Here is a 24,586-nt window from a genome sequence, read left to right as displayed (position 1 = left end):
GGGAAGCAGCTAGTGCGGGATTGCCTCACCCCATTTGTAAGTAGGGATGCGATGCAAGTCGGATCCATGTAACCCGGGTTGTGCCTTGATTTAGTAAGGCTTTGTACCTGGTTCCACATGCCATTGTCATAAGTAAAGTAGGGAAATGTGGTCTAGATGAGATTAGTATTAAGTGGGTGCTTAAATTGAGTGAAAGGCTGTACTCAAAAGAGTAGGTATACATTGTCAAATTGGGAGGGAGTATCTAGTTCAGTCTCACAGAGGTCAGGCGTGGGTCTGGAACTATTAAATATTTTCATTCATGACTTGATAATGGAGTAGAGGGTGTGCTTATAAAATTTACAGTTGACATTAAGCTGGGAGGGGTTGTAAGCACTTTGGAGGGTAGGCTTAGCATTTAAAATGGCCTTGATAAATTGGAGGATTCATTTGAAATTCAGTAAAGGCAAGTATGAAGCACTTCTCTTAGGAAGAGATAACTGGGTCAGTGGTAGTACTGCTGAAAAGGATAGGGGCAGAGAGAGGGGGTGAATGTAATGAATCAGTATGATGAAGTTGCAAAAAAGGCTAATTTGATTCTGGGCTGTATTAACAAGAGCTCTCGGGGGATGTCTGCTCCATTGTAGAATGCAGAATGTGCACAAAGTAATGTTCTGCCCAGAATTACCTTCCCCCCCCCCCACAAAAAGTGGGTTGTAGAGCTGCTGGCCACCACTTGGAGCTGTTGTACCCTGCAGAGCCCAGCTGTCAAATACAGGTTGAACCTCTGAAATCCGGTCCAGCAACATCTGTGCGACAACAGGTTTGGCAGCTGGGAGCCCCTTGCAGGCTGGGAGCTGGGAAGGCAGCCCCAGCGACAGCAGAGCCCAGTGACTGGGACTGATGCCTCAGAGGTATCAGCTGCAGTGGGGAGCTACCAGAATCTTTAGTCTGACCCAGCCTGGCCTGTCTCTCCTATGTCTACTTGCCCCCTGGAGCAGCTTCTGCCTGCCTCTGGGCCCTGCCTGCCTGGCTCTGTGCAGCTGGGATCAGGTGCACTCTCCCAGGCCCACCTAGCAGTTCATGCACCCTGACTGCTTCCCCAGCTCTCTGGAGCAGCTGTTCTGTGCTCTCGGTTGGGTGTAGGGAGGGAGGATAGGGTGTATGGGAGGAGGAGTGGTACAGTAAGGGGGGATGTTAGGGATGAAGGGGATATAGAAATGGAGGGGATGGGCAGTATAAGGGTGTGGAGGGGTTCGAGAAGGATGGGGGTGTAGGAATGGAGGAGGGGGTAGGGATAGGGAGGATGACAAGTGCAGGAATAGAAGCAGGGGGATCAAATTGAAGTACAGGTTGCTTGGGGGATGGGGGGGGGGGGAGATGGGGCTGGCCCTGCCTGATGGCCAAGGGGATGGGGGGAGAGCTGGCCTTTGCCCGGCAACCAGATGGGGACAAGGGAGGCTGGGCCTGGTAGCCAGGGGAAGATCTAGGCTGCTTTGGGGCCTGGAGCCCTAGGGCTGTGGGCATGGCAGCCACACCATCCAGGAGCTGTGGGCACTGAAGCTGAAGCTCACCAGGGCTGGGGCCATGCCTCCAGCCAAGCAACACTGGGGTTGTAGACCATGATGGGCCTGTTTTGGGATCCTGGGAGGGTGAGGGGAGTAGAAGAGGGGACACAAAGGACGGGTCTGGGAGCTCGCCTCCTGAGGCAGCTGAGTCACTTGACCCCTGTGCTCTTACCCCCGTGTCATTCACTGCTTACCTTCTCACTTCAACAAATGAATTAGGTAACCTATAGGCAGCAACCTCCTTTACTACGTTACCCTCCTTCATCCCAATGCAGGATCATCCTGTGCCCTGAATGAGGCTGGGGCCCCTTGAAAAGTTTGGTTTAAGTGAGTGTATTACAGGAACAATGTGGCAGGCATCTGTGCTGTACTGGACACAGACTCTTCTTCCCATTTCCCTTGAGTTTAACCTCTTCTGCCTAACCCCCTCAAACCTGGTGCCTGCCCTGTCCCTTCCCCATTCCTGAGTTTTGTCAAAAGCCAGTTCTCTTTGCCTGCCTTATCCCAGACTTCACCATGCATGCTTTTCATCCCAATCAGTCTCAGTACAAACTCCAGTCTACCTAGCACCTAACTCCCAATCTTTCCTCCTCTCAATCACCTAACTGAAAAATTCAAAGTTATGAGATGAAAAAATATTTGCTGTATTTTAAATTGCAGGTAAATATTGTTGAGCTGTAAGTGTAAATGCTAGTATTCTCACTAGAATAAATACACTCCTTTGTGCACAGGATTACTGCATTTTTATGTACAGAGCCTAGGGTTAAGAGAGCAGAATCTTAAATGCTAGGGTTGGAAAAGTTCCTTGGTTATCCATCCCAATTCCCTGCCTTGAGCAGGATCAGCTTCCATGTTGTTTGTCACTAAGATTTTTCTGTACTAGTGGGACTGAACAAGATTGTTCAGTATAGTAATTGCTTGCCCTCGTTTATCGTTAGATAGAATCTATAGTATAGATTATTTAAATTCACAATCATATGCTTTCACATCTCTGTTTTAGAGAGTCTGTTCATTCAAGAACTCCTCCTAAACCATAAGACCATTAAATGTGGCATGCAGCTTCCTCTTATAACTTAAAGCAAAGTCAGGGTTTGGTTGTGCCAGGACAATGTGATGTACATGGAATCTGATTTTCTCATAAAACTAAAAGGGAGGGCTCTGATAGCAGGGACAGTTATATTCCAGAATGACCATGAGGGAGGGCAACAAGCACAGAGGACAGTTATACTCCTGAATGACCACGTGGGGGTAGCAAGCAATCCTAGGGAGCCCCCCTCCACCTCCCCAACCTCCTGCCTTGACTCCTGCACCTCTACACAGTGCCCTGAGCCCCTACCCAACTTCCAAGCTGCTGCCCTGACTCCTACATGCCGCACACCCCACCATAAGCCCCCCTGCACCTCCTAATCTCTTGCCCTGACTCCTCCATCCCCACCCTCTGCCCTGAGCCTCCTATATCCCCAAGCCCCTGCCGTGTCTCATGCACATCCCATACTCCCAGCCCCCTGAGCAATACCAGGTAAATGTTCTAATTATATAATAGAATACACATTTTTCCTTAGTAATATTCCTACCAAGAAGTTTCTAAGGTAGTGCAAGATGCTGAAAAAGTATGTAGGGCGCTGCAGAATTATTCCCTCATTAACTCTATTTTATATAGGTTGTTTTACTGAGGTTTATATGGCAAAATATAGTAATGATAATATATGTATGAACATATATAAAATTTGTCCATTGTGATTTGTGAAAACATGCAATTAAAGTCTATTATAACACGAGCAAGTAGACTTAAGTTGTGCATAAGTTTGTCATGCGTCTTTAATCTTACTCTAAAACTAGTTTAATGGAATATTTTGTAATCTTTTGATTGAGTGGCACACACATTGCTATGAAGTTACATGAATGTACAAAGCCAGATGTGCCCGGCCATGGGGAACAATGATTTAATGAACTGCAGGGTGAAAATGTGCTAACTCAGACTAAGACTCAGGTCTCTTATTCACTGGCAAACAAACTGCCCAAATCTATGCTGCTGTTTTGTCCACACCATTGTATGACAAGTAATATCAGTCAGTCCCTGGCAGAAATCATAGATGCCTTAACACATTATTAAGACTCCAGGAAATTGCTAGACAGTTGCTATTTTTAAATGCCTTTTTCTAATTCTACTACTATAACCTAGTATTTATTGTTTGTAATAAGAAGTGCATGCACAATTTAAAAGTAAAATTTACTGTGAATGCCTGCCCCAATGTAAGTTTAGCATTAGGCTTAGCTGTATGGCATTTTTATCATTACTACTGAAGGGCATTCATACCAATAAAAGTGCCTTTTGGTCGTTAGCATTCTAGTTGCCTCCTAGCCCATCTCTTCAACAGCAAATATAAATTGCGGTTTTGTGATTTTCTATGATAGAATTACAAAAGCCAGAGAAAAATATCTTATTTTAAAGTGTCTGAAAGACAGAGAAATAAATACAAGGCAGTCACAGTATTCACATACGCATGTATAGACTGAAGTGCAGAATCTAATCTGCACTGAAGAGTAATCTGTATGAAAAAGGAAGTTTGTTATTATAAATGTTCATTGGGATCCTGCTATATTGGGATTTCAAAATGGCAGCCACAGAGTTGCTTTCTAATGGGGCGTCTACACTGCATCCATACCCCAAAATGTGCTACGCATATTGCATAGCTTAGTTTGAGTGTATTTGAAAATAGTGCCAAATTTCAAAATAAACTATCTAAACAGCACCCAATTTTGAAATTAACCATTATTCCTAAATGTCTCTTAATCCTCGTGAAATGAGGTTTATGGGGATGTAGAAATAGTGAGCCTGTTATTTCAAAAGCTATTTTGAAATAATGGACTTGTTTAAAAGATGTGTAATAGCTATTTCAGGATAGTGGAAATTTCCTGAAATAGCGCTGCTGTGTAGATTTACTCTGAGATCTATGCTAAGGTTATCTCCACATTTGCCCTCACTAGTCTCAGTAGGGTGAAGTACGATCATTAGGAAAAAAAAGTTGTAAGATGAAACTTTCAGCTAGACAATCTTGTCGAAAATTGTAGTTGAAGTTTTATAGAAACATATTGTTGTCCTTAATCTATTTAAGACTGATATGACAATTCTAATAATCCATTCCCACCCCACCCCACAAGAGCATGGCCTTAGTAGTAATGTAGGGTATAACCTATCAAAACGGGAAGGCAGTTACAAATAATTCTATGACAAGATTGGAAAAATAAATATTTATTTCTTTTAATGCTGCCTTTGCGATCATGATTTGGATGAAGTAAACTGAGGGAAAGTGATAGATATCTTTACACATTATAGTTTTATTCATTAGCACATGCATGCACATATACATGAATACTGCAGACCTATGTCAGCACAGTAACATGCACAGGGCCTGAATGTTCATTCCTTATTAGGCAAAGCTTATCAATTTCAATAGGTGTTCTGGATTGGGCCCCATGTTAGCTTAGTAAAATTAATCAGACTACTTGATGTACTGGGTATCTGATCGCCTGGAAAGTCAGATGCAAAAAATACAGGTAAATTTTCTTAAAATATTTCCTAGGGGCAGAGGAAGAGAGTAGAAAGCCCACTCTTATTTTTATAGATACTGAACACCCATAACTTGAATGCAGGTTAATGGGCCTTTAATAAAATATATTTAAAAAAAAAGCAGGTAGCTATTCAGAATCTCTGTATGTCAAAACTTTGGTATCTGGGTTCAGATATTGGTCCAGTCCCCATCTGCAGATTTTGACTGCATTGGTTAAGTCGCACTGATTACTCCTTCTCAAGAGAAAAATAAACAGAAGAGACGATGGGGTGCACAGTTCAGTTTATAAATTGTCTAAATCCATTTTCCTTTTTTTTGCTTTTCAGCTTGTCAGTGACTTGTTAGAATTCTGTTTCTACACTTTCCGAGAGTCTCAGGCACTGAAAGTGGAGTTTCCAGCCATGCTGGTGGAAATCATCAGTGACCAGTTACCAAAGGTGGAGTCTGGAAATGCCAAGCCCCTATACTTTCACAGGAAGTGATGGAAAATGTCTTAATAGAAGAACTTTGCCTTAAGTTTCCTTGTGTTATTCCACACCCATGAAGGACCCAAGAAACGACATTTTAAATGTGCTATTTACACTTGTTCAGCAGTCTCTGACTAGTCTAAAATCATGTGAAGGGTTTGGAAAACAGTTGATCTGGATTTGGCAAGACCTAGATGTTTGAGAATTACCCCTTTACTCCTAACACTTAGCAAATGTTCCTGTTCCTCTGGATGAAAAGCCATATCTAGTCAATAACTCTTTGATTTTGATATTTTAACAGATGGAAGTTTTAAATATGCCATGTAGTTTCTGGTATTGTTTGCTTGTTTTAAAAGGGTTCAAGGACTAATACAAACTTTTTAAAGCTTACCCCTTGGTTTGCACATAAAACATAAGTCAATATGGGGCATTAATATTCCTTTCTTGTAAAAATATATACAAACAACCCTAAAGTGTAAAGTAATAACAGAACATTTGGTGTGGAATACTCGTTATCCCCACCTGCGGCATTTGTTATCCTATGTTATCCATCATAGGTGATATACACTGTGTTAAGTGTCCATTTACTATTTAATTAAAAAGGATAAGATGTTAAAACAAATGCCTCAGTTTCAGTTTATGGTATCGTGCTGGCTTTACAAATAATTTTTGCAGTCTTTTGCTGTACTGTACATTGCTGTATGTATAAATTGTGAAGGACCTGAAGTAAGGTGCAAGGAGCTTTTGTAAATGAGAAAAAAAATCTTTAATGGTTAATAGGATGAACAGGAAAGTATTTTTGAAAGAATTCTATTTTGCTGGAGACTATTTAAGTACTATCTTTGTCTAAACAAACAAGGTAATTTTTTTTGTAAAGTGAAATGTTCTGCATGCATTATGAACCGTTTACAGTGTATTTAAAGAAAGGGAAAGCTGTGCCTTTTTTAGCATCATATCTAATTTACCATTTTACACTATCCGTTGTAAATAGCCACACAACCTTTTTCAGTTATACTTAAGCCTTTCTATTTTTCTGTACATTTTTCTCCATTTTTATCTACCACTTGCAAGTATATGTGACTTGAGCACATGTTAGGAGTGCTGCTTCATATTTCTGTAGGAAACGAAACCATATTGTGTTTGCAGCTTTATGATGGTTTCATTTAACAAGACATTTCAGTCTCTCAAAAGCTTTTGCCAGGTTTATGATGTGGTGAGTTTCTGCCCTCTACTCCAGTTTACTCAAGGAGAAAAAAGCAAATTATAATATGTGAAATGATTTTTTTTCCTTTCAAAATTCAAGTTTCCCAACTTTTGTTTTTCCTTTTAATATTGAATACGTGTAACCTTTTAAAGGTCCAGTTGTCACCTCTGATTTCAGGGAGTGAATTCCAATTATGGTTAAGGGAACAGACAGATCGTTACAGTAAGTATATTGGTTATATTTTGAGTGGCAAGGATGAATAAGATGTTGATATGGCAGATAATCTTGGTGGAGGTTATAAATTCAAAACATTAATGTAAAAAAAAGTAAGCAGACCTACATTTAAAATGGATTTTTTTCAGTGTGAACATTTCTATCTTAGTTATCCATTTTTGTCTCAAAACCATGTGTGTCCTCTGGTGTAAAACAATGAAGATGCACCTATTATGGGGGTGACTTTCACAATTTGTAAACAAATACAAAATTCTGGAGTAGAATAGAAAACAGATGAACTTTTCTGATCATCATTGATACTGATCTAGATAGGAATCAAGACTCTGAAGAATTATTCTAGGAATCAAGACTGAAGAATTATTCTAAGTGCTCTGTCTGGGCAATGGTGACCTTTTGAGCTACAGCTGTCCCTTGACTAGTCAATGTAGCATTCTTACCAATGTTAATTAATAAACTCACTCGCACCCTTTCAGATTCAAAACTCTGAGCTGTGCTTCTGGCACATGCAAGACAGAGTCAACACTGCTTGTCTTTTTAAATGACACCTGCCTTATGCCCTGGGTAATCTGTAGAGGCTGTATTCAGAGGGTGGGGTTCTTATATATAAATGTATACATACATATATTATTTTCAATTTTGAAAGTCTAATTCATAGCTAGATCCTTAAATACAATCAACTGACTTGCACAGCAATATGGATGCCACATGCCCAACATGATAAATACACTGCATGCAGACTGGTTGTTTACAATAAAGAAATGGCCAGAAATCCTTTATTTACTTTTTTTCTTTAAACACTGATAATGGAATTTCAAAATAGCCAGGTTTTGGGTGAATACAGTCTGCATCAGCTTTTTATATTAACAAAGTTACTAGCTCCTTTTCTATCTCTAAGTAACTTTGCTTGGTTAAAATAGTGAAGCCATATTCTAAACTTCACCGTTAAATGCCTGTCCCAGTACAAATTGTTTGTTTGCTCTTATTTTTGTACCTTATTGCTTTTAATCTTGGGTCGGTACATAATTCACAAACTTCATATAATTAAAAACACACTAAATTAGTTTTAAAAAGCAATTTATATCTTTATGCAAAAACGTATGTCTGTCTTTGCAAACAACTGTAAGCAGATTACAATAAATCCTTTACTTTAATCACCTGTTGTTTATGAAACCATTCATTGAATTTTTTTGCTAGAAATCATTCAATAGATATAATTGGATACAGATGTTTTAAGAGACAGTATTCTCTTCTCCAGAACACTTAGGCAGAATAACCATCTCACTTTAGCTAACCAAATCTACAGCAAAATAAAATACTGTTTTTAGCTACAACAAAGAAATGAGTATTTTGGACTTGTTTAGAATGAAATAGGCATTTGTCTCCTGCAAAATGTAACTCAATGAAATTTCAAAATGTCTGTTTTAAAACTGGTTTTATGCTGATTGCATTAAATTATGTTGTTGCAATGAAAGAATGGAGGTATAGCGCAAGAACATTGCAAACAGTTAATATGTAAAATAGTTTTAATAGACTACAGCAGGTATTGCAGGAATACTAGATCTCATCGTGTAACTATTCAGTTGCACAAAATAAAACAGACTAAAGTTTGCAATATCAAATTCCTATTAAAAATACTTACAATGAGCTAATTCATGGGGTGGTGTTTTCACTGACTTGTTTAAACATTTATGAATTTAAACAATCTACAATTAATGCACTTTTAATTGCTTATTAAAGATTTGACTTTCTTTTGTAGAGCAATGTTTTCAGCTGGAGGTCAATGACTTGATAAAAATAGACAGCAGTTCTGAGGTCAGTAGAATGTTTAAGAATTCTTGGAGTTTAAATAGATTTTTGGATGAAAAATAAAAGCAGTCAGCACTATGGTGTAATCAGTAAAATCTATGCATAACGATGCATTTATAATTGGGGTTTGCTTCTGTATGGTTAAAGCTTTTTAAATAAATAGAAAATATTGTTTGGTCTTTGTTAATGTCTGCAAGTACACTTTTTATAAATTGTACGTATACACATGGATTAAAATGGTTTGATTGCAAGTATTCCTTGCACTTTAATCTTCACTAGCTGATGGTGCATTGATTTCCTTGGAAACAAGCCTGTGTTCACTTCCAAACAATCTATTTAGACAACATGAAATTAATTGCCATGTTACATAACTGTTGTTGCTCTTCATGCACATTGAAATCTCTTTTTACAAACAAGTCTCTTTTTGAGGGTTAGTTGTTGTAGTGCTAACACCCCCATACCGCCCTGTCTGTTGAGAGGCAACGTGCTTACGGAGGGTGGCAGGCACCACTTTGGGAGCATCCTTAAGCATGTTTGCCAATTGTTTCTCCCAGAAGAGCTGGCATGAGACTGTTGTGACATGGAAGGTGAAGCATGTCTCTCTCAGAAGACAAAGTGGCCTTCAAAAACTGTTTAATATGATAAAAATTGGAGTTAGGCATCCTTACCTCTATTTTCATTTGGACAATAAAAGTAGGAGAGTATATTCCAAATAATTAGCATTTTTCCTGGTGCAATAGTGATTGCACTAGTTTAGAATGCTAGGAGTGTGCACTCTAAACTTTTCAATTTCTGGTAGTGGCAGTAACAATTTCTGGTAGTGGCAGTAACAATCAAGTTTCACCAAAATGTTTTGGTGCCAAGAAATTTTAATTCTGCCTTATCTCCCACTGTTGTTCAGCAGAAAAGAATAGTAGTGACCTCATTAGTGTTAAGGCAAAATATAACTACCGTATTTCCCAAAATGCTAGAATGTGACAGATGTGATCTGTTGCTATAGAAGCATGAGATCATTGGTAAGGTTGTATGTTTTGGGGTACTGGTTTAATGAAGTGAGGGTACATATTTGTTATTGGCAGTGCTTTATTTGCAATGAGAGGAGCTGGAGGGTCAAGCATTTTACATTCATAACTGATATAGCAAGCTTAGAGGTGTAAGGTCTGGGAACTGCCACACCTAGAGGTGCTGGAGGCCAGCACTGACATAAATAAGCACTGGTTTGGGGTGTCTGAGATGGAAATAAAAGCTTTATGGAATTCTTCAGGACATTGGGATCAACACAAAAGTGGGAAACTGTACAATTCTTTCCCCTTAACTTCTAAGTCTTCTAAAGTTTTGAGTGAATGGGAAGTGCCATATCTTTGCTTTTAAATTGTTTGCTAATATCAAAAGGGAAAATCTGACTTGCTGCTGAACAGTTTTACTACAAGAGTAGACAAGGACACACTATGTTCAGCACTGTTTCGGAAAACCATGTCAAGCCCCATTTAACATGGTTTATTATATAGAATACACTCCCTTCAGCACTAGTGTACTTGCAGCCTTGCTGTTTAATTACAGACAACCTAGCTGAGACTGGGACAACAGGCAGTTGGGGAGAGAGAGAGAAAAAGAGTAAAGGGGGGCCTGAATTATCTCCATGGTGCAATTATGGAGACCCCACACACTGAAGCTGAATGTAAGGTATCAACATAGGAGGACAGGGCTTATTTGCACAGTAACTAACTATAACAAATAACTATCAGCGGTCACCCCTCTTCCATTTAGTTACTTCATTGCTGCTTGTGTGTGTGGACACTTAATCCAAGAAAAGGGTACCCTATTTCAAGATTACATGAGTAATAGTCTTTTTTCAAAACAGAGCACTCTTCCTACATCATATCCCCACACAGACTTGCACTGACGCAACTAAATCTGTAGCACGTGAAATAGTCAGTTTGCCTATTTCAGTTCCGTTACGTAGCAAAGTTTTGAAAGCTCTGCAATATGATCAAGAACATACCAGAGAGGAACCTGCCATGAAGAATAGCAAGAATGATGATTCTTTCAGGCCTCTGATTAAACACAAGTTTCTACTGAGCCTGAACTTCTAGATCCAAGACAGAACAACAGAGGGGGAGACTGCTAGCAAGGGAAGGGAGATGAACCTTGCCTGTTGATGTTCCTGCTAATCAGAGTCCTGGCTCCTGCATTTTTCAGTGAAGGAAGTCAACAACTTCAGTCCTATGGTCCAGGTACTTACAGTTACTGGCAAGAACTGCAGCCCTTCAGGAGCCAATACTAATTCCATCTTTTCTATATGATTCACTGTCAAAGGAGGGTACTGGTCTGAGAAGGTCCCAGTAAACAAACAAGGTTGGTTAGAATGCATGTTAGAGAACTTTCACCCACCTGACAGGAGAGCAATATAGGCCTAATAGGACTCTAGCTGGAGCTACCAGTGCCCATGCTACAACAGACCACCACTGAGGAGCCAGCTGCTGAGAACCCAACCATGTTCTGCTAAAGAAAAGTGAAAATTGCTGCAGTGCTGAAAACCTCAGAGTGGAACAACCTCTGGAATGGAACAGAAGAGAAGAAAGGTCTTCTGAAAGAACCAGGAGTCACCAAATTAAATTAATAGGTAGCAGGTTTAAAATAAACAAAAGTTTTTCTTCACGCAGTGCAGAGTCAACCTGTGGCACTCCTTGCCAGAGGATGTTACAAAGACCAGGACTTTTACAAGGTTTTAAAAAAAAAAAACTAGATAAATTCATGAAAGTTAGGTCCATCAATGGCTATTAGCCAGGACAGGTAAGAATGGTGTCCTTAGCCTCTGTTTGTCAGAGGCTGGAACTGGATAAAAGGAATCACTTGATGATTATCTGTTCATACTCTCTACTGGGCTAGATGGACCTTTGGTCTGACCCAGTATGGCCATTCTTATGTTCTTCACTGCCTCTTCGTTGCCCACTAATAGTTGAATGGGGATATTACTTACTTTTGGCCATAGGAAGGAGGAGGACACAGCAGCAAGCCAGGAATCAGGCACCAGTAGTTGAAATAAACCAACATGGAACCCAACCCTGACATCACACTTAAGTCTACAAGAGGCTAGAATCTCATCTGGTGGGAGCAGGAAATACAAAGCCTCAGAGGCAATGTTGTTAGCTTGCCCAATGGGGGTAGGTCCAGGTGAAATGTTGTTTCCCCTATTGGAAGATGAAGTGCTGATCTGCACATTTAGCATAGACTATCCAGGAAAGTGTTCTCCAGGATTCCTTCTGGCACTGTCAAATGGGACAGAATAACCACCAAAAAGCTAAATATTGGCACACTCATAGAAGACTTTATTCTTGTCCTTGGAGTCAACGTTGTCATTAAGCAGGTCTTGGAGGGGAAAAGGAATTGGATTCAAAGAGTTGAAAGTGAGGCCCCATGCTTTCAGGAAAAGAGGCAAGTACATTATGCGCTTGAGAGATCTTTTTTTAATACCTCTAATTCCTGATGGCCTAACACTAGGGTTGCCAGATGGTTTCAACAAAAATACACACTTGACATTACATCAATCTACATTACATCTTATTTAGAAAATACTGGACATTTATATTTTCTCAATTTGTTTCCCAAACAGAAAGCTGATATACTGAACCGTCCAGTTCAAACCCAGATACCTGGCAACCCTAGCTAACACTGATTGTCTGAAATATTGCACTAGATGAATGGAGAGAGAGAACAAAGGCAATTCCCTTGTTACCAAATACATCATAGGCTCTCTCAGCATTAGGGTGTAAGCCACCATGGAAGACCTTCCCTCTAGAGTTTCTGGAACTGAATTCTTAAAATTATCAGGCAGTATGCTTAACTTGGCACAGTTCTGACCCAGCTTCTAACTCGTATCCTCCCTTTTACAAAATCCTTAATAAACAATTAGACAAATTAGGACTTAAAAAGGAAATTAGCATTCTCTTTCTGACCAGGAAATACACTGAACAGGGTTCTCTTCCTCAAGGTTGTGTGGAATAGATTTACATGAGGTATCGGAGGCAAACGAACCTGAAATAACAGGAAGTTCAGAATAGCATATGCAAGACTTTACAGACCTGACAGCAGTGTAGCAAACTTGATCAGAACAGAGCATGAGGTGACACTCCACACCTTCAATCTCTAATTTTTCTCTTCCCTTTCACTTCAGCCATCTGACCTAGATCAAGAACTAAGGCATGTAGAAGACAGTGAACCTATTCTGAGCCAAATTATTATGCACAGCTCGATTGTTGCTATTCCCTGTAGTTCACACTTGAAAATGACTGACTAGATTTTTAGTCAGTCACTAACTTACCTACTGTAGTAATCAACTGGTGTCAGAGTCAAAGCATAGCCTTGGCATGAATGCAGTGTCCCCTATTAGCACACAAATGAGTGTGTGCAGATTGTAGTCCCATTGGGCCTTTTGTTGTGATCAGAGAATAGACTCCCCAGCCAAACACTGCTTTCCAAATTGAACAAGCCTATGATTTACTGTGCAGTGCTACCACTGAGATTATTTCCATAATGTATCAAGGGACAGATTTGAGCTTGATCTCATTGCAGTAGTCCTAAAGCATCTTCTGTAGAAACTCTCAACCAGAATTGCCTTAAAGCTGTATGACACAGCTCAGCCCTCCCCCCCCGGACAAAAAGACAGATATGAAACCTCATAGCATGGAGGAGTTCCATTTGGACCTGGAGAATAACACCAACTCAGCCCACCATCTGGAGTTCATTTGTATATACTTGGAAGATCTGTGCAGTTCTGGGCAGAGGAACAGATAATGGCATTGCATTACTTAATATATCTGCAACTTTTTGCTTTGCAAAAAGAATCAAAACCCACAAAAGCTCACTCTACTGCCATGTATTAAGTCTTAAAAATCCATGTTGTGTGTAAAGAATATTTATGCAAGAAGGAAAAAGACACAAATTGCTCTCATCACAATGGTAACTACTTTGGGTAGCTCTCAGATCTGATACAGTCAGCCCAGAGTCTGATACCTCTCCCATGCACTGCTCCTCTACCTCACTGCTCACACAGTCCCATCACTTACTCCTCAAGTAATCCCACTGTAAGATATCATTTGGTACAATTAAGGGATGCACAGGGCCTATAGGAGGAATAAGGGGAGGCTTGAGCCTACGCTCTTTGAAGTCAATAGTGCAGGATCTGACCTAACATCTAGTAATATATCTAGGGCGAGAACAGAGACTCCTGCTAAGATGAGAAGAGGACACAGAACTTCTGGCATGGAAGCAGTGATATGGGTGGAAAGGACGGGAATTGCAGAGAGTTCCTGAAACAGTGAGGGATGGAAAAGTAGCCTACAGGGCTTTGTGTCAATGAGCTCATCCTACAGACTGAAAGCAGCACATGACGCACCAGGGCTACATCTACACTGGCGTGATCTTGCGCAAAAACTCTTTAGGGCAAGAGTTCTTGCGTTAAAGTAGTTGCGCAAGAGAGTGTCTATACTGGCATGTGCTTTTGCGCAAGAGCATCCTTGCCAGTGTAGACACTCTCTTGTGCAAGAAAGCTCTAATGGCCATTTTAACCATCGGGCTTTCTTGTGCAAGAAATTCATGTTGCCTATCTACACTGGCCTCTTGCGCAAGAACAGTTGCGCAAAAGGGCTTACTCCTGAGTAGGAGTGTCAGAGCTCTGGCGCAAGAAACCCTGATTTCATACATTAGAACGTCAGTTTACTTGCACAAGAACACGCGGCCAGACAGGCAGCAAGTTTCTGCGCAAGATCACGCCACTGTGTAGACACAGCCCAGTTGTATTTAGGAGACGATAATGAAGTCAGTAAGCTGTATGATGAAAGAAATGTTCTCCATCTTAACCCAGGCCTGTTCAGAATCAGCAGTGCCTTCCTCTTTACTGATTCAGCACATACACCTCGGAAGGTGCATTTCAGTTATTGATTTGTAGAAACAAGGCAGATCACTCTCCAACAACATGAGAGATGGACAATTATCAAGACAAATAGTAAACAATGTTTTATTTTATTTACAGTGATTTTTGGGGGTGTCAAACCTCTACTTTGAAAATTGCATAATATGGAACCAGGAGGTACCGCAGCCCGTAATAAATGTTAATGGGCCCTGTCTCAAAAGTAATATAAAATGAAGCTACACATGTCACAAAGGCATCTGCATTTTGAAGACACTTAAAAATATCATGCGCCCTCCTCCCCCAGGGCGATTTATTTATCTGATTAATCTGATCTAGTTACTTCCCCTCTCCTTTCAGATTATTATTCTACCTTCAGCATAAGAGCCTCTTTGCCCAGAAAATTTTCAGAACCAGAATAGTAGAGGGTTGATGTAGCATTTAACACTGGATATAAATACAATTTTTAAATGTCAATTTCATCAGCACCAGAGCAATGTAAATACTTTTAAACTTTGCTCTAAATGACAGCTAGGTTGGAGTTCCACCATATATCTCACTTAAAATTCTGGTTATCCTGCAATCTCATTGCCATTGTGCTTTACACGTGTAAAACCTGTTTAAAAAAATTAAACTACCCACCAGCCCTCCCCCCTAAAAAAAAACACCTTTAAATTACATTTCTAAAATTCCTATTTGGCAACATTTCATCTTTATAGAGATTAGGCTCTTCATCCCATTGTCAAGCTCTTCCTTGATTAAAAGCAGTCACCAAAGTGGAGAGAAGTGACTAACAAAAAAAATCCATGGATACCATGTACACCTTACGGGCAGTAAATGCAGAGAGCTACAGAAACTGAACATAGTTTTGTGGAATAAGTCCTCTCCTGCCATTTAGAGTTCCTTCAAGCCAACCTGGTTCTCTGGAAAATTGCACTACAAAAGGAAGAAAAAAAGTTTTTATTAGTGTCTACTGTATTTTTAGTACACTTGCAGCTTCAACTTGTATCTCCCTGGAAAATTCCCAGCAAAACATTAAACCTTTTCCACAGAACATAGTGAGTAAAAGAGGAGGTTTCTGAGTAAATAATTTAAATATTAGTGTGTGTCACCTAGGAGCTAAATGCCAGAGACCTGAGTTGTGCATGAGCACCAAATCTGGTGGGTTTGGTGCAGGAAGGTTGGGCATTTTTGATGAGCAGACTTAGAAGATCAGGACACGGAGAAGGAGTTTGAAAGAAATATCTGGGAAGGATACAAGGTAAAAATGCTTGCAGAGAACCACCTCAAGAGGAAGATTAGATCTTGATTCTTATCAGGGACTGCTGAATTGGCAATGTTTGGAAGTTCAGTGGGGAGCAATTAGGGTTCTAGCCAAGCATAGTAGGGGAAATTTTAGAAGTTGAGAACACGGCAAGACCAAAACCTCCTGGGGGTGGGGTGAGTTTGAAGGCTTGGAGCCATGGGGAAAATTTTACTACAAGAGATTCAAGGCATGTGAAATGTGGGAGGGAGACTAGAGACAGGTGACTTAGGCTCCAGGACTTTGATTACAAGGCTATAAAACTGCAGTCTAGACAGTTGGACTGAGGCTAGAGCTCTGGCACCCTACAAGTCAGCCAGGGCTGGCCCACAACATTTTGGCAACTGAGGCGGGGAGCTTAAATGACAACCCCAATCCCCTTGCTTGGGTCAAAACTTTGAAAGGTCTCAATTCTGCCAACTTCCTGTTCTACTCCTCTCATGGTACTCTACCATCTCTGTGCATCTTGAGCAGAGAGAGTATATGTACCAGCAGCAGACACAGTTTTCTACACTCTGGATCCTAGGGGTGCCCCCCCGCACAGTCTGGCACCTGAAGTGGCCGCCTCAGTTCACCTCATAGTAAGGCCAGCCCTGAAGTCAGCAGGATACCAGAGTCCAGGCTCCTCTCCAAGCCTGAACAGTGACACTGAAAGTTTCAAAGTGCACAAGGTCACACAGGCCAGCTGCAGGTGTCTTATTGCCAGGGCTCACCAAACCGCGGCGAGCCGCGCTGTCCGTCAATCTGCGCATGCGCAGATCGCCCAAACCCGGCTCTTCCGGGTTACAATCTACTTGCCACGTATTTGTCAAGCCCTGCTTATTGCAGTGTAGACATGCCAGCAGGCACTTCGGTTCCTTGACTTTCCATAAAATTTAGGCTTTTAAGTCACTTAATGGGGCTTGGGTACTTCTGAAAAATGTGCCATGTGCACTCGTTTTGCTCTGTCCCAAGGTGAATACTATCACCAGGCAATAACAGAATGCCACTGCTCAAGCAAGCAGTGTCAAAATAAAAACTGTAGTTTAGAGAGGACTTAAAAAGGCAGAGAGCAGAAAACTGACTTCAGATTTTAAAATGATACTTTAACAGTTATAGCAGTAATCTGCCAGCATTATTTGCAATGGAAGGTTTTCATTAAAAATTTACCAAAGGAAAAAATGTACATAGAAAAGTACCTTTTAAAATCTCTCCACTTACAGTACTATTAATAATTAGCATGCCTTCCCTCCCTTTGTCACCTACATGCCATGATTATGATGGAGGGGAGCAATCAGACAAAGTGTATACAATTCAAAGGCCCAGTTTAAGAACTCCAAAATAAGGTATTTATATAGTTCAAAGAGTTGAAGTCAATGGGAGCTGAGGACCTCTCCCAGACTGAAGACCTAAAATTGGTGGAGAAAAGAAAATCTTTGGTGAGCTACATGAGATCACTGCATTGGCAGCATTAGGAGTGAATTTTGAAGCCATTTTATGACTGTTTAGATTTCAGTGTGAAATGTTCAATACGATATTTTAGGCTGTATCCCATAGACCTTAACATTTAAAAATTGGATTTCTAAGCCAAAAATCATTTTCACCCCAAGGAAACCAGAAAGGGAACAGCAGGGATGTACCTCGCTTCTGACCCTGTAACAATAGAGTTCTTTGTTTGGGGAGTTTGCATACCATCTATCTCCATTACACCTGGCTCAAGGCAACATTGGTGTGTCATTCTTCTGAAGATAAAATTCACAGAGGTCTTGTGAAAATTAAAAAGGGACAAAGTAGTAAGTAGTAAGATCACCACACTGACATTGATCTGGCTTTATTAACTGTGCCCAGATTAATAGGCCCTAATTATAACCTGCTCTGATGCCCCATTTTTCTCCATGCATCCTTTTCCTGAGTGTACTGTACAAACACATTAACTCTCACCAGTCAGTCACTCTGCAATCATACACACTGTGTCTTTAAGTTCTCTTTAAATGCAAGTTGTTCATATCCAATGTTTCAGGAAAATCTCTGGCTAAAGAGCAGCTCTTTGGTGTCCCCTTTCTGTCATTTCTCCTCAATCAACAAAGATTACAGTCCTTATCACTTCCTCAGATCTGCCTCATTTTAAAAATACCTTGCAGCACTAGGCCTCAAACTGCTACGATTCATTACTAGACCAAGCAACCCAACAGGAAAGATGCTTTGTGTTGGCTGGGGATAAGAAGACACAATATTTGTGGTTTAAAAATACAGAGCAAAGAAATTAAAAAGAATTATGACACGACATTAACCACAGCCCAAAAAGACTGCACTATACTGCCGATCAAAGACTGATTCTCAAAAGCTATCACCTCCTGGGACAGCAGAAATACCAGCTGATAAACCTGCCCGTCAATGGACTGCCTTCTCATTTCCCACTGCAGTATCAGTATTTGTCCTTTTTATCACATAATGGAGGAAAATTTGGGGAGAGGTTCTAAGGTGAAGATCTGTCAGTTGAAGTAAAAAGAAGGGCCACAGGGAAATCTCTAACACACATGCACACACATCCCAAAACAGTGATGGACCGTACAATCTTCCCAGTTTTACCTAGTTAAGCCAAATGGCCAGGGATACCTCTAATTGCAAAAACCTATTAGGTCCATGATTTGGGTCCCTAACCTCTCTGGCTGACAGATGCTGTGACTGGATGACGGGATGGATCACTTGATCATTGTCCTGTTCTGTTCATTTTCTTTGAAGCAGTTGACATTGGGGATATCCATTTCAACAGAAATATATGGCTATCCTAGATGTTATTTATTCTACAGTGTCAAAATTGTGTCCCAACTCTTCCCAAATGGAAAATCTCCAGCTGTATCTGACAACCTTCTAAGATGTGGTTTTGTACTGTCTATATGACAATTGCTTCCAATAACCCTGCCAGAGAATGTCTAGCCTGCCACACAGAGTGAGCAGAATGTTGGCCCAGTTTGACATAGAATACAGGGCTGTTGAAAATACCCATACACTAATGATAATACTTAGCACATTTTGCTAGCAGATTTCCAGCAAGGGATAAAAAAACAATTTATAAAAATTAATAAATGCAGCTTCAGTATCCCTGCTCCACAACCTGAGGCCTCCACAGGTGCACAGAACATGCAATGCCCATGTGTGGACTCCCTAGATCTTCCCTCCTCTCCCCGTTCCCCCAAACTGTATTGGTTCTGCTATGTCTGGAGATACCCCTGGAGGAGGGTGGGTAGGGATTTGTCCTGTAGTGGGTAGGATTTGGGTGCAAGATCATACAGTGACAGAGCCATGAATGGAATCCATACCAGCCCCGAGCCTTAATCCTTAGACCAATTACTGAACACCAACAGGTACTGTGTTAAAGTACAAGTTGGGTAGGAAACAACTGTGTAATTTATATTTTTAGTCTGTGTACATTAAACGAAAATGCAATTCTGATAAGACAGGACTCAGTAAAGCAGAAGTAACTGCAGATACTCCTGACAATTTAATTGTTCTGAAGTCCTTCTCTGCAGAATTAAATGGGAAGTGAGGAGTCCATAATCAAAATGATTAATCCATTCTTTATGGACTGTCACAATTCTCTCCTAAACAGTTTTCTGCCCAGAGTGAATTAATACTACCCTCACTGTAAACACACACACACACTCCTTCATGGGATCTCACTGTAATCTCTCCCTCCCTCCCACCCCCCCGCCTCCTTCATGGGATATCCAGGCTACAGCTACACAGGGTTCGAAAATTTTCAGAAGCAGAAAAGCATATTGTTCATTGGAGTCTGATCCACTCATCCTGGGGAATTCAAGAGGAAGAGGAAAAGCTATTATTGAATCTAGGACCAGGCACATGTCCATGACAATATAAGTGCTGGAAAAGCACTATTAGATTAATCACAGAGAGGCTAACAGCAAAAGCAGAAAAAAGGAAGGGGAAAGAAGAACAGAAGAGAGAAATGCAGGAAGCCTGAAAAAACAGCAAAAAAAGTGACAGAGCTGGAGGGTGGGGAGAAGAGACAGATAGAACCCTAATGGATGCAACACCTTTTGTCAGACACTAATTTAACAGTTACTTTAATGGTTGATATTAGCTGTAAGTCAACTTGATTGATGCATTGTCATTTTGATAGTTAAGGTTATTGGTAGAGCAGCAGAATTGATGCATTATTACTTTAATTCTTCATTTGGGGGCTTATTAGGCCACATGGGAATTTAAATTGAGTAAGTGAAGAGCATGAATTGGTTCATTGGAGTTTGATTTCTGTATAAATGCACCAGAGGGTAGATACTATAATAAGTGAAGAGACAGGTGCCTTTCTGAAGGAGTCTCAAAAGAATGGCTGAAAATTAGGAGGTGGCTTTTAAAAATGTAAAGAACATTGATACCTTTTCCTTTCTGACAAAGCTTGTTTATGCTGCGTCCAAGTGAAAATCGTTATGGAACACTGTATCATCATGATATGTCTAGTTACCATCTTGACCATGTTACTTCTATGACATTTCCACTTTCCTGTCTTATTTTTAGATGATAAATTTTGCCTTCTTTTTTGCTTGCCTGCCTCTAGGACATTGAGTGATACCAAACCAAAATAAATAAAAAGCAGTGACTTCATTGGTGAGGCTGTAATTAGCTTTCACTATAAACTTATTTTTACTTCCCACCCCAGTCATGAATTTCTGAATGGTCCAAATTTTAGGAAGGATATTGTCTAAAAGTAGCATGACAGCTAAAAGCACTGCCCACATATTCAAGGGCAGAATTTGGCCCTAGGTGAGAAGGATTTCACCCCAAAATTATTATCCTTGTGCAAAGCAGGAGAGCAGTGCTGGTCCAGGGGGAGCGGACGTCCTGCTGGATAAACTGTACTGCTGCTCTGAAAAAGCAGCAACATAATTCCCAGATCGTGACTATCCCCATGGGCATAAAGTACCAGCTGGCAGGAGGGCCAGGCCATGAAACACCATGTCCTATTGGATGCACCAGGAAATAAGACAACTGGGTCTCACTCCTAGGATCCTTCCTTTTTACTATGAAAGAAGCTTGATCTCTGGCCATGTTAGTGCACAAGAGAGGGGAGGGTCAAAGCTCCCAACCTGCCCTTCTCCCCAGCTCGATGAGTGTGCAACATAGCGCAGGATTAAGGTCTTAGCATCTTGTGTTAAAAAGCCCACCTTGTACACCTTTGCTTCCAAAACCCAGATTTTTCCGGTACGTGGATCTCTCTCTACTAAAGATCCCTCCTAGCCATGCTAAAAAAAAAAGGTAAATTAAAATAACTTGCATTAAGAGACTTTGAAGAGAACAATCATTTAGCTAATTTCTTTGTAAAAGGTCTCCCACCTAACTTGATGCAGACGTGATCTGCCTGCAAGGCAGCTCTGTGACAGGAAGCACGTCCACCCAGCACATTCCTTTACTGTGAGTATTGGAGGGAGGGAGAGAGAATGTGACTGGGGGGCCCAGGTCTCCACATCTCTTGTAACATACAGAACTGAAACCTGGAACATACTTGTTTGGGAGAATGTCTCTGCACAGCCAAACAAAAGTTTGTGCTATATGATATTTCTGCTTTAAATTAAGTTTGTTTTTTCTGGGGGGTTTCTTTTTGTTCAGTGAAAAAGATATTTTGCTGAGCTCCAGTTATTCTAGCCTGCTAAAAAGCTCAGAAGGAACATTCTGGTGAGGCTGCATGGGGAGGGAGGTGATGGAAAGATCTTGGTTTCGGAGAAACTTTCCACACACACAGTTTTGGTCCAATACAACAGTTAGTAGGGTGCACTCTGGAGCATAATAGCCGTCTTGAACTACCTTTTAAAAAATGGCTGTGGGGTCATTTTTTAGCTGTTCTTGTCTGTATAATTTTTTCCCTCTTTTTCCTACTGGATCTAAGCTAGGAACTTGGAATCCCCCTACGTAGGGGCATACATACAGAGATTCTCTTCCTTGGTGTTTGCGTATAGGTCTAAGCACATATCAGTCAGTATATTTAGCTGAGCACAATTAAATCCTTCTTTCTACTAGGACAGTGTGTCACACTTTCAGGGAAACTGCACATGTGGACCACTCCAGAAGCAGTCATATCTCTGAGGTCTCCAATCTCCAGCCATCAGCTGACTCTGGGGCAGGGACTTGTCCCACTCCTCTCTCACCAGGGGCTTTCAGGCTACACAGCTTCACACTAAGATATCCCCCAGCAAGCCAGTTTACCTAATTGGCAGTGCCTGTGCATTGCTTTCTCTCAAAGGGTTAACAACTGTGCATTGCCAGCAGTTGCAAGATACCACACAGCTCTAAGCAAGCAAATTACTCAAGGTAAGAGCATTACAGAGAAAACACAAAACCAAACAGACTTAAAGATGGGTCACCATCAGTCTTATGGACCCTTATATGCCAAAGTCTTTCTAACCCTTTGGCAAAGATTGGAGGTTCTCCTGGGACAGAAGCTCCTGTCCACTGACTGGATCAGAAAAGCCACTAGCTCATCCTTTTATAGCAGTGCTTTTTTTACCTGAAACCCATAGACTATGTCTGAAGGGTCCACAAAAGGCTGGCGTTGCCACAGAACCATGGTTTTCAATCTGTGGTCTCTAGATCCACACTTCCACTCAAAATGAAAACAAACAGACATAAAACAGCAGTTTTTCCAACAAATCCCCTTCTTTCTTACTAAGGCTACATCTAGACTACAAGCCACTTTAGAAAGAGAACATCTAGACAGAGAGCCGCTTTTTCGAAAGAGCGTACCCACACAGTCTGGATGTTCTCTTTCGAAAAAGCCCTGTTTGCATTCAAGAACACCTTTTTTCAAAAGAGCACTTTTGAAAAAAGGCGTTATTCCTCGCAAAACGAGGTTTACCGCGGTCGACAAAACTGCGGCATTCTATCAATTTAATTTTGAAAGAATGCGGAAGCAGTCTAGATGCAGTGGAAGTTTTTTCGAGAAAAACCTGTAGTCTAGACACACCCTTAGTCTTGAGAAAATTCAGCCTGAGCCAGTATAAGCAAACACCCTATAGGGTGGGACTTCTCTGGAGTTATTTAGTTCCAGTGATTCAGCTGAATCACTCTGTAATGGGTTGCACCCACCACTAGCAAGCATCACCCAGGGTGAATTTCTCTTTAGATATTTGAGGTGGGGCTTCACTGACTCAGCCCTCTGGCAAAGTCATACATAGTCTGTGAAATAAACGACGCTTCAGGGGGTAGCCGAGTTAGTCTATAAAGTGCTACAACCATTTCCTAAACCATTTTTAAGTTTATCCTGTACAGTTTAACAAAACATGTAGATGGTATCATGAGCTCTGTCAATCTGTTTTTTTACTTCTCCAGATGTGTATTTCCCCTCTCCCCTATTTATTTTGGCTCTGCACATCCTAAACTCAAAACCCGTCATCTGAAGAAGTGGGCTGTGCCCATGAAAGCTCATGATACCATCTACATGTTTTGTTAGTCTATAAAGTGCTACCAGACCATGTGAAATAAAAGTAAGGCCAAGCCTTTTGGGGGCTCAAGTCCAACAGGGTCCTCGTTACAGAAGGGACAGAAAATCCCAAGCATTGTTACAGGCTGAGGACCGACTGGCTAAGTAGCAGCTCTGCAGAAAAGGACCTGGAGATTACAGTGGATGAGAAGCTGGATATGAGTCAACAGTGTGCCCTTGTAGCCAAGAAGGCTAATGACATATTAGGTTGCATTAGGAGGAGCACTGCCAGCAGATCTAGAGAAATGATTATTCCCCTTTATTCAGCTCTGGTGAGACCACATCTGGAGTATTGTGTCCAGTTCCAGGCCCCTCACTATAGAAAAGATGTGGACGCACTGGAGAGGGTCCAGCAAAGGGCGACCAAAATGATTAGGGGGCTGGAGCGCATGACCTATGAGGAGAGACTAAGGAATTTGGTTTGTTTAGTCTGCAGAAGAAAAGAGAGAGTGGGGATTTGATAGCAGTCTTCAACTTGCTGAAGGGAGGTTCCAGAGAAGATGGAGAAAGGCTGTTCTCAGTAGTGATGGATGGCAGAACAAGGCGCAATGGTCTCAAGTTACAGTGGGGGAGGTCTAGGTTGGATATTAGGATAAACTATTTCACTAGGAGGGTGGTGAAGCACTGGAATGGGTTACCTAGGGAGGTGGTGGAATCTCCATGCCTACAGGTTTTAAGTCTCGGTTTGACAAAGCCCTGGCTGGGTTGATTTAGTTGGCCTCAATGTCCAGGCCACTTCCCTCAGAGACTAATCTGGAATTGGAGGACCCACAGACTACCCCAGGTCACAATCTGTAAAGAGCATCTTGTACTATATTGCATAGGCTCTAAAATTCCCTGGGCCACTTTCCCACAGTCCCATGGCATCTCTACCCATACCTCAGTGCTTTGTCCAAAAGGAGTCCCAACAACCCACTCTGGGCTCCTACTCCCTCTCTCCTGCTTCTGGCAGCACTGTCCTGTCCAGGGTTCTCTAGCTGCATCAGTCAGCCAGCCAGACACCATCCACACTCCTACAGCTCCAGCAAAGAAACTGCAGCTCTTTTTCTACTAACCTGCTGGATCCCACAGAGT

At 41.3% G+C, this 24,586-nt stretch overlaps 2 protein-coding genes across 9 annotated transcripts in view; one reads left to right on the top strand and one right to left on the bottom strand.

Annotated features, from left to right (window-relative positions):
• The window catches only part of NR3C2 (nuclear receptor subfamily 3 group C member 2), a 252,637-nt gene extending 243,630 nt beyond the window's left edge, over positions 1-9,007 (top strand). For all 3 annotated transcript variants that reach the window (XM_014578934.2, XM_006133847.4, XM_014578933.3), the window contains exon 9: positions 5,446-9,007. In XM_014578934.2, the coding sequence (XP_014434420.1) occupies positions 5,446-5,601 (156 nt within the window). In that variant the 3' untranslated portion in view covers positions 5,602-9,007. The remainder of the gene's footprint in view (positions 1-5,445) is intronic.
• Positions 1-24,586, bottom strand: part of ARHGAP10 (Rho GTPase activating protein 10) — a 270,200-nt gene that overhangs the window by 23,874 nt on the left and 221,740 nt on the right. For 3 of the 6 annotated variants that reach the window (XM_075930008.1, XM_075930007.1, XM_075930010.1), the window contains 2 exons: positions 21,204-21,281; positions 14,820-15,674 (listed from right to left, as the gene is read on the bottom strand). The exons of 2 other annotated variants lie outside the window; for them this stretch is intronic. In XM_075930008.1, coding sequence (XP_075786123.1) covers positions 15,586-15,674; positions 21,204-21,281 — 167 coding nt within the window. In that variant the 3' untranslated portion in view covers positions 14,820-15,585. Of the gene's footprint in view, positions 1-14,819; positions 15,675-21,203; positions 21,282-24,586 lie in introns of those variants that run through there. One more of the 6 variants, XM_075930009.1, reaches the window with a different exon arrangement.

Source organism: Pelodiscus sinensis, chromosome 5, assembly GCF_049634645.1.
Source record: "Pelodiscus sinensis isolate JC-2024 chromosome 5, ASM4963464v1, whole genome shotgun sequence".
NCBI classification, from domain to species: domain Eukaryota; kingdom Metazoa; phylum Chordata; order Testudines; family Trionychidae; genus Pelodiscus; species Pelodiscus sinensis.
Note: the sequence above shows the minus strand (reverse complement) of the source record. Positions and strands in the feature narration are given on the sequence as shown.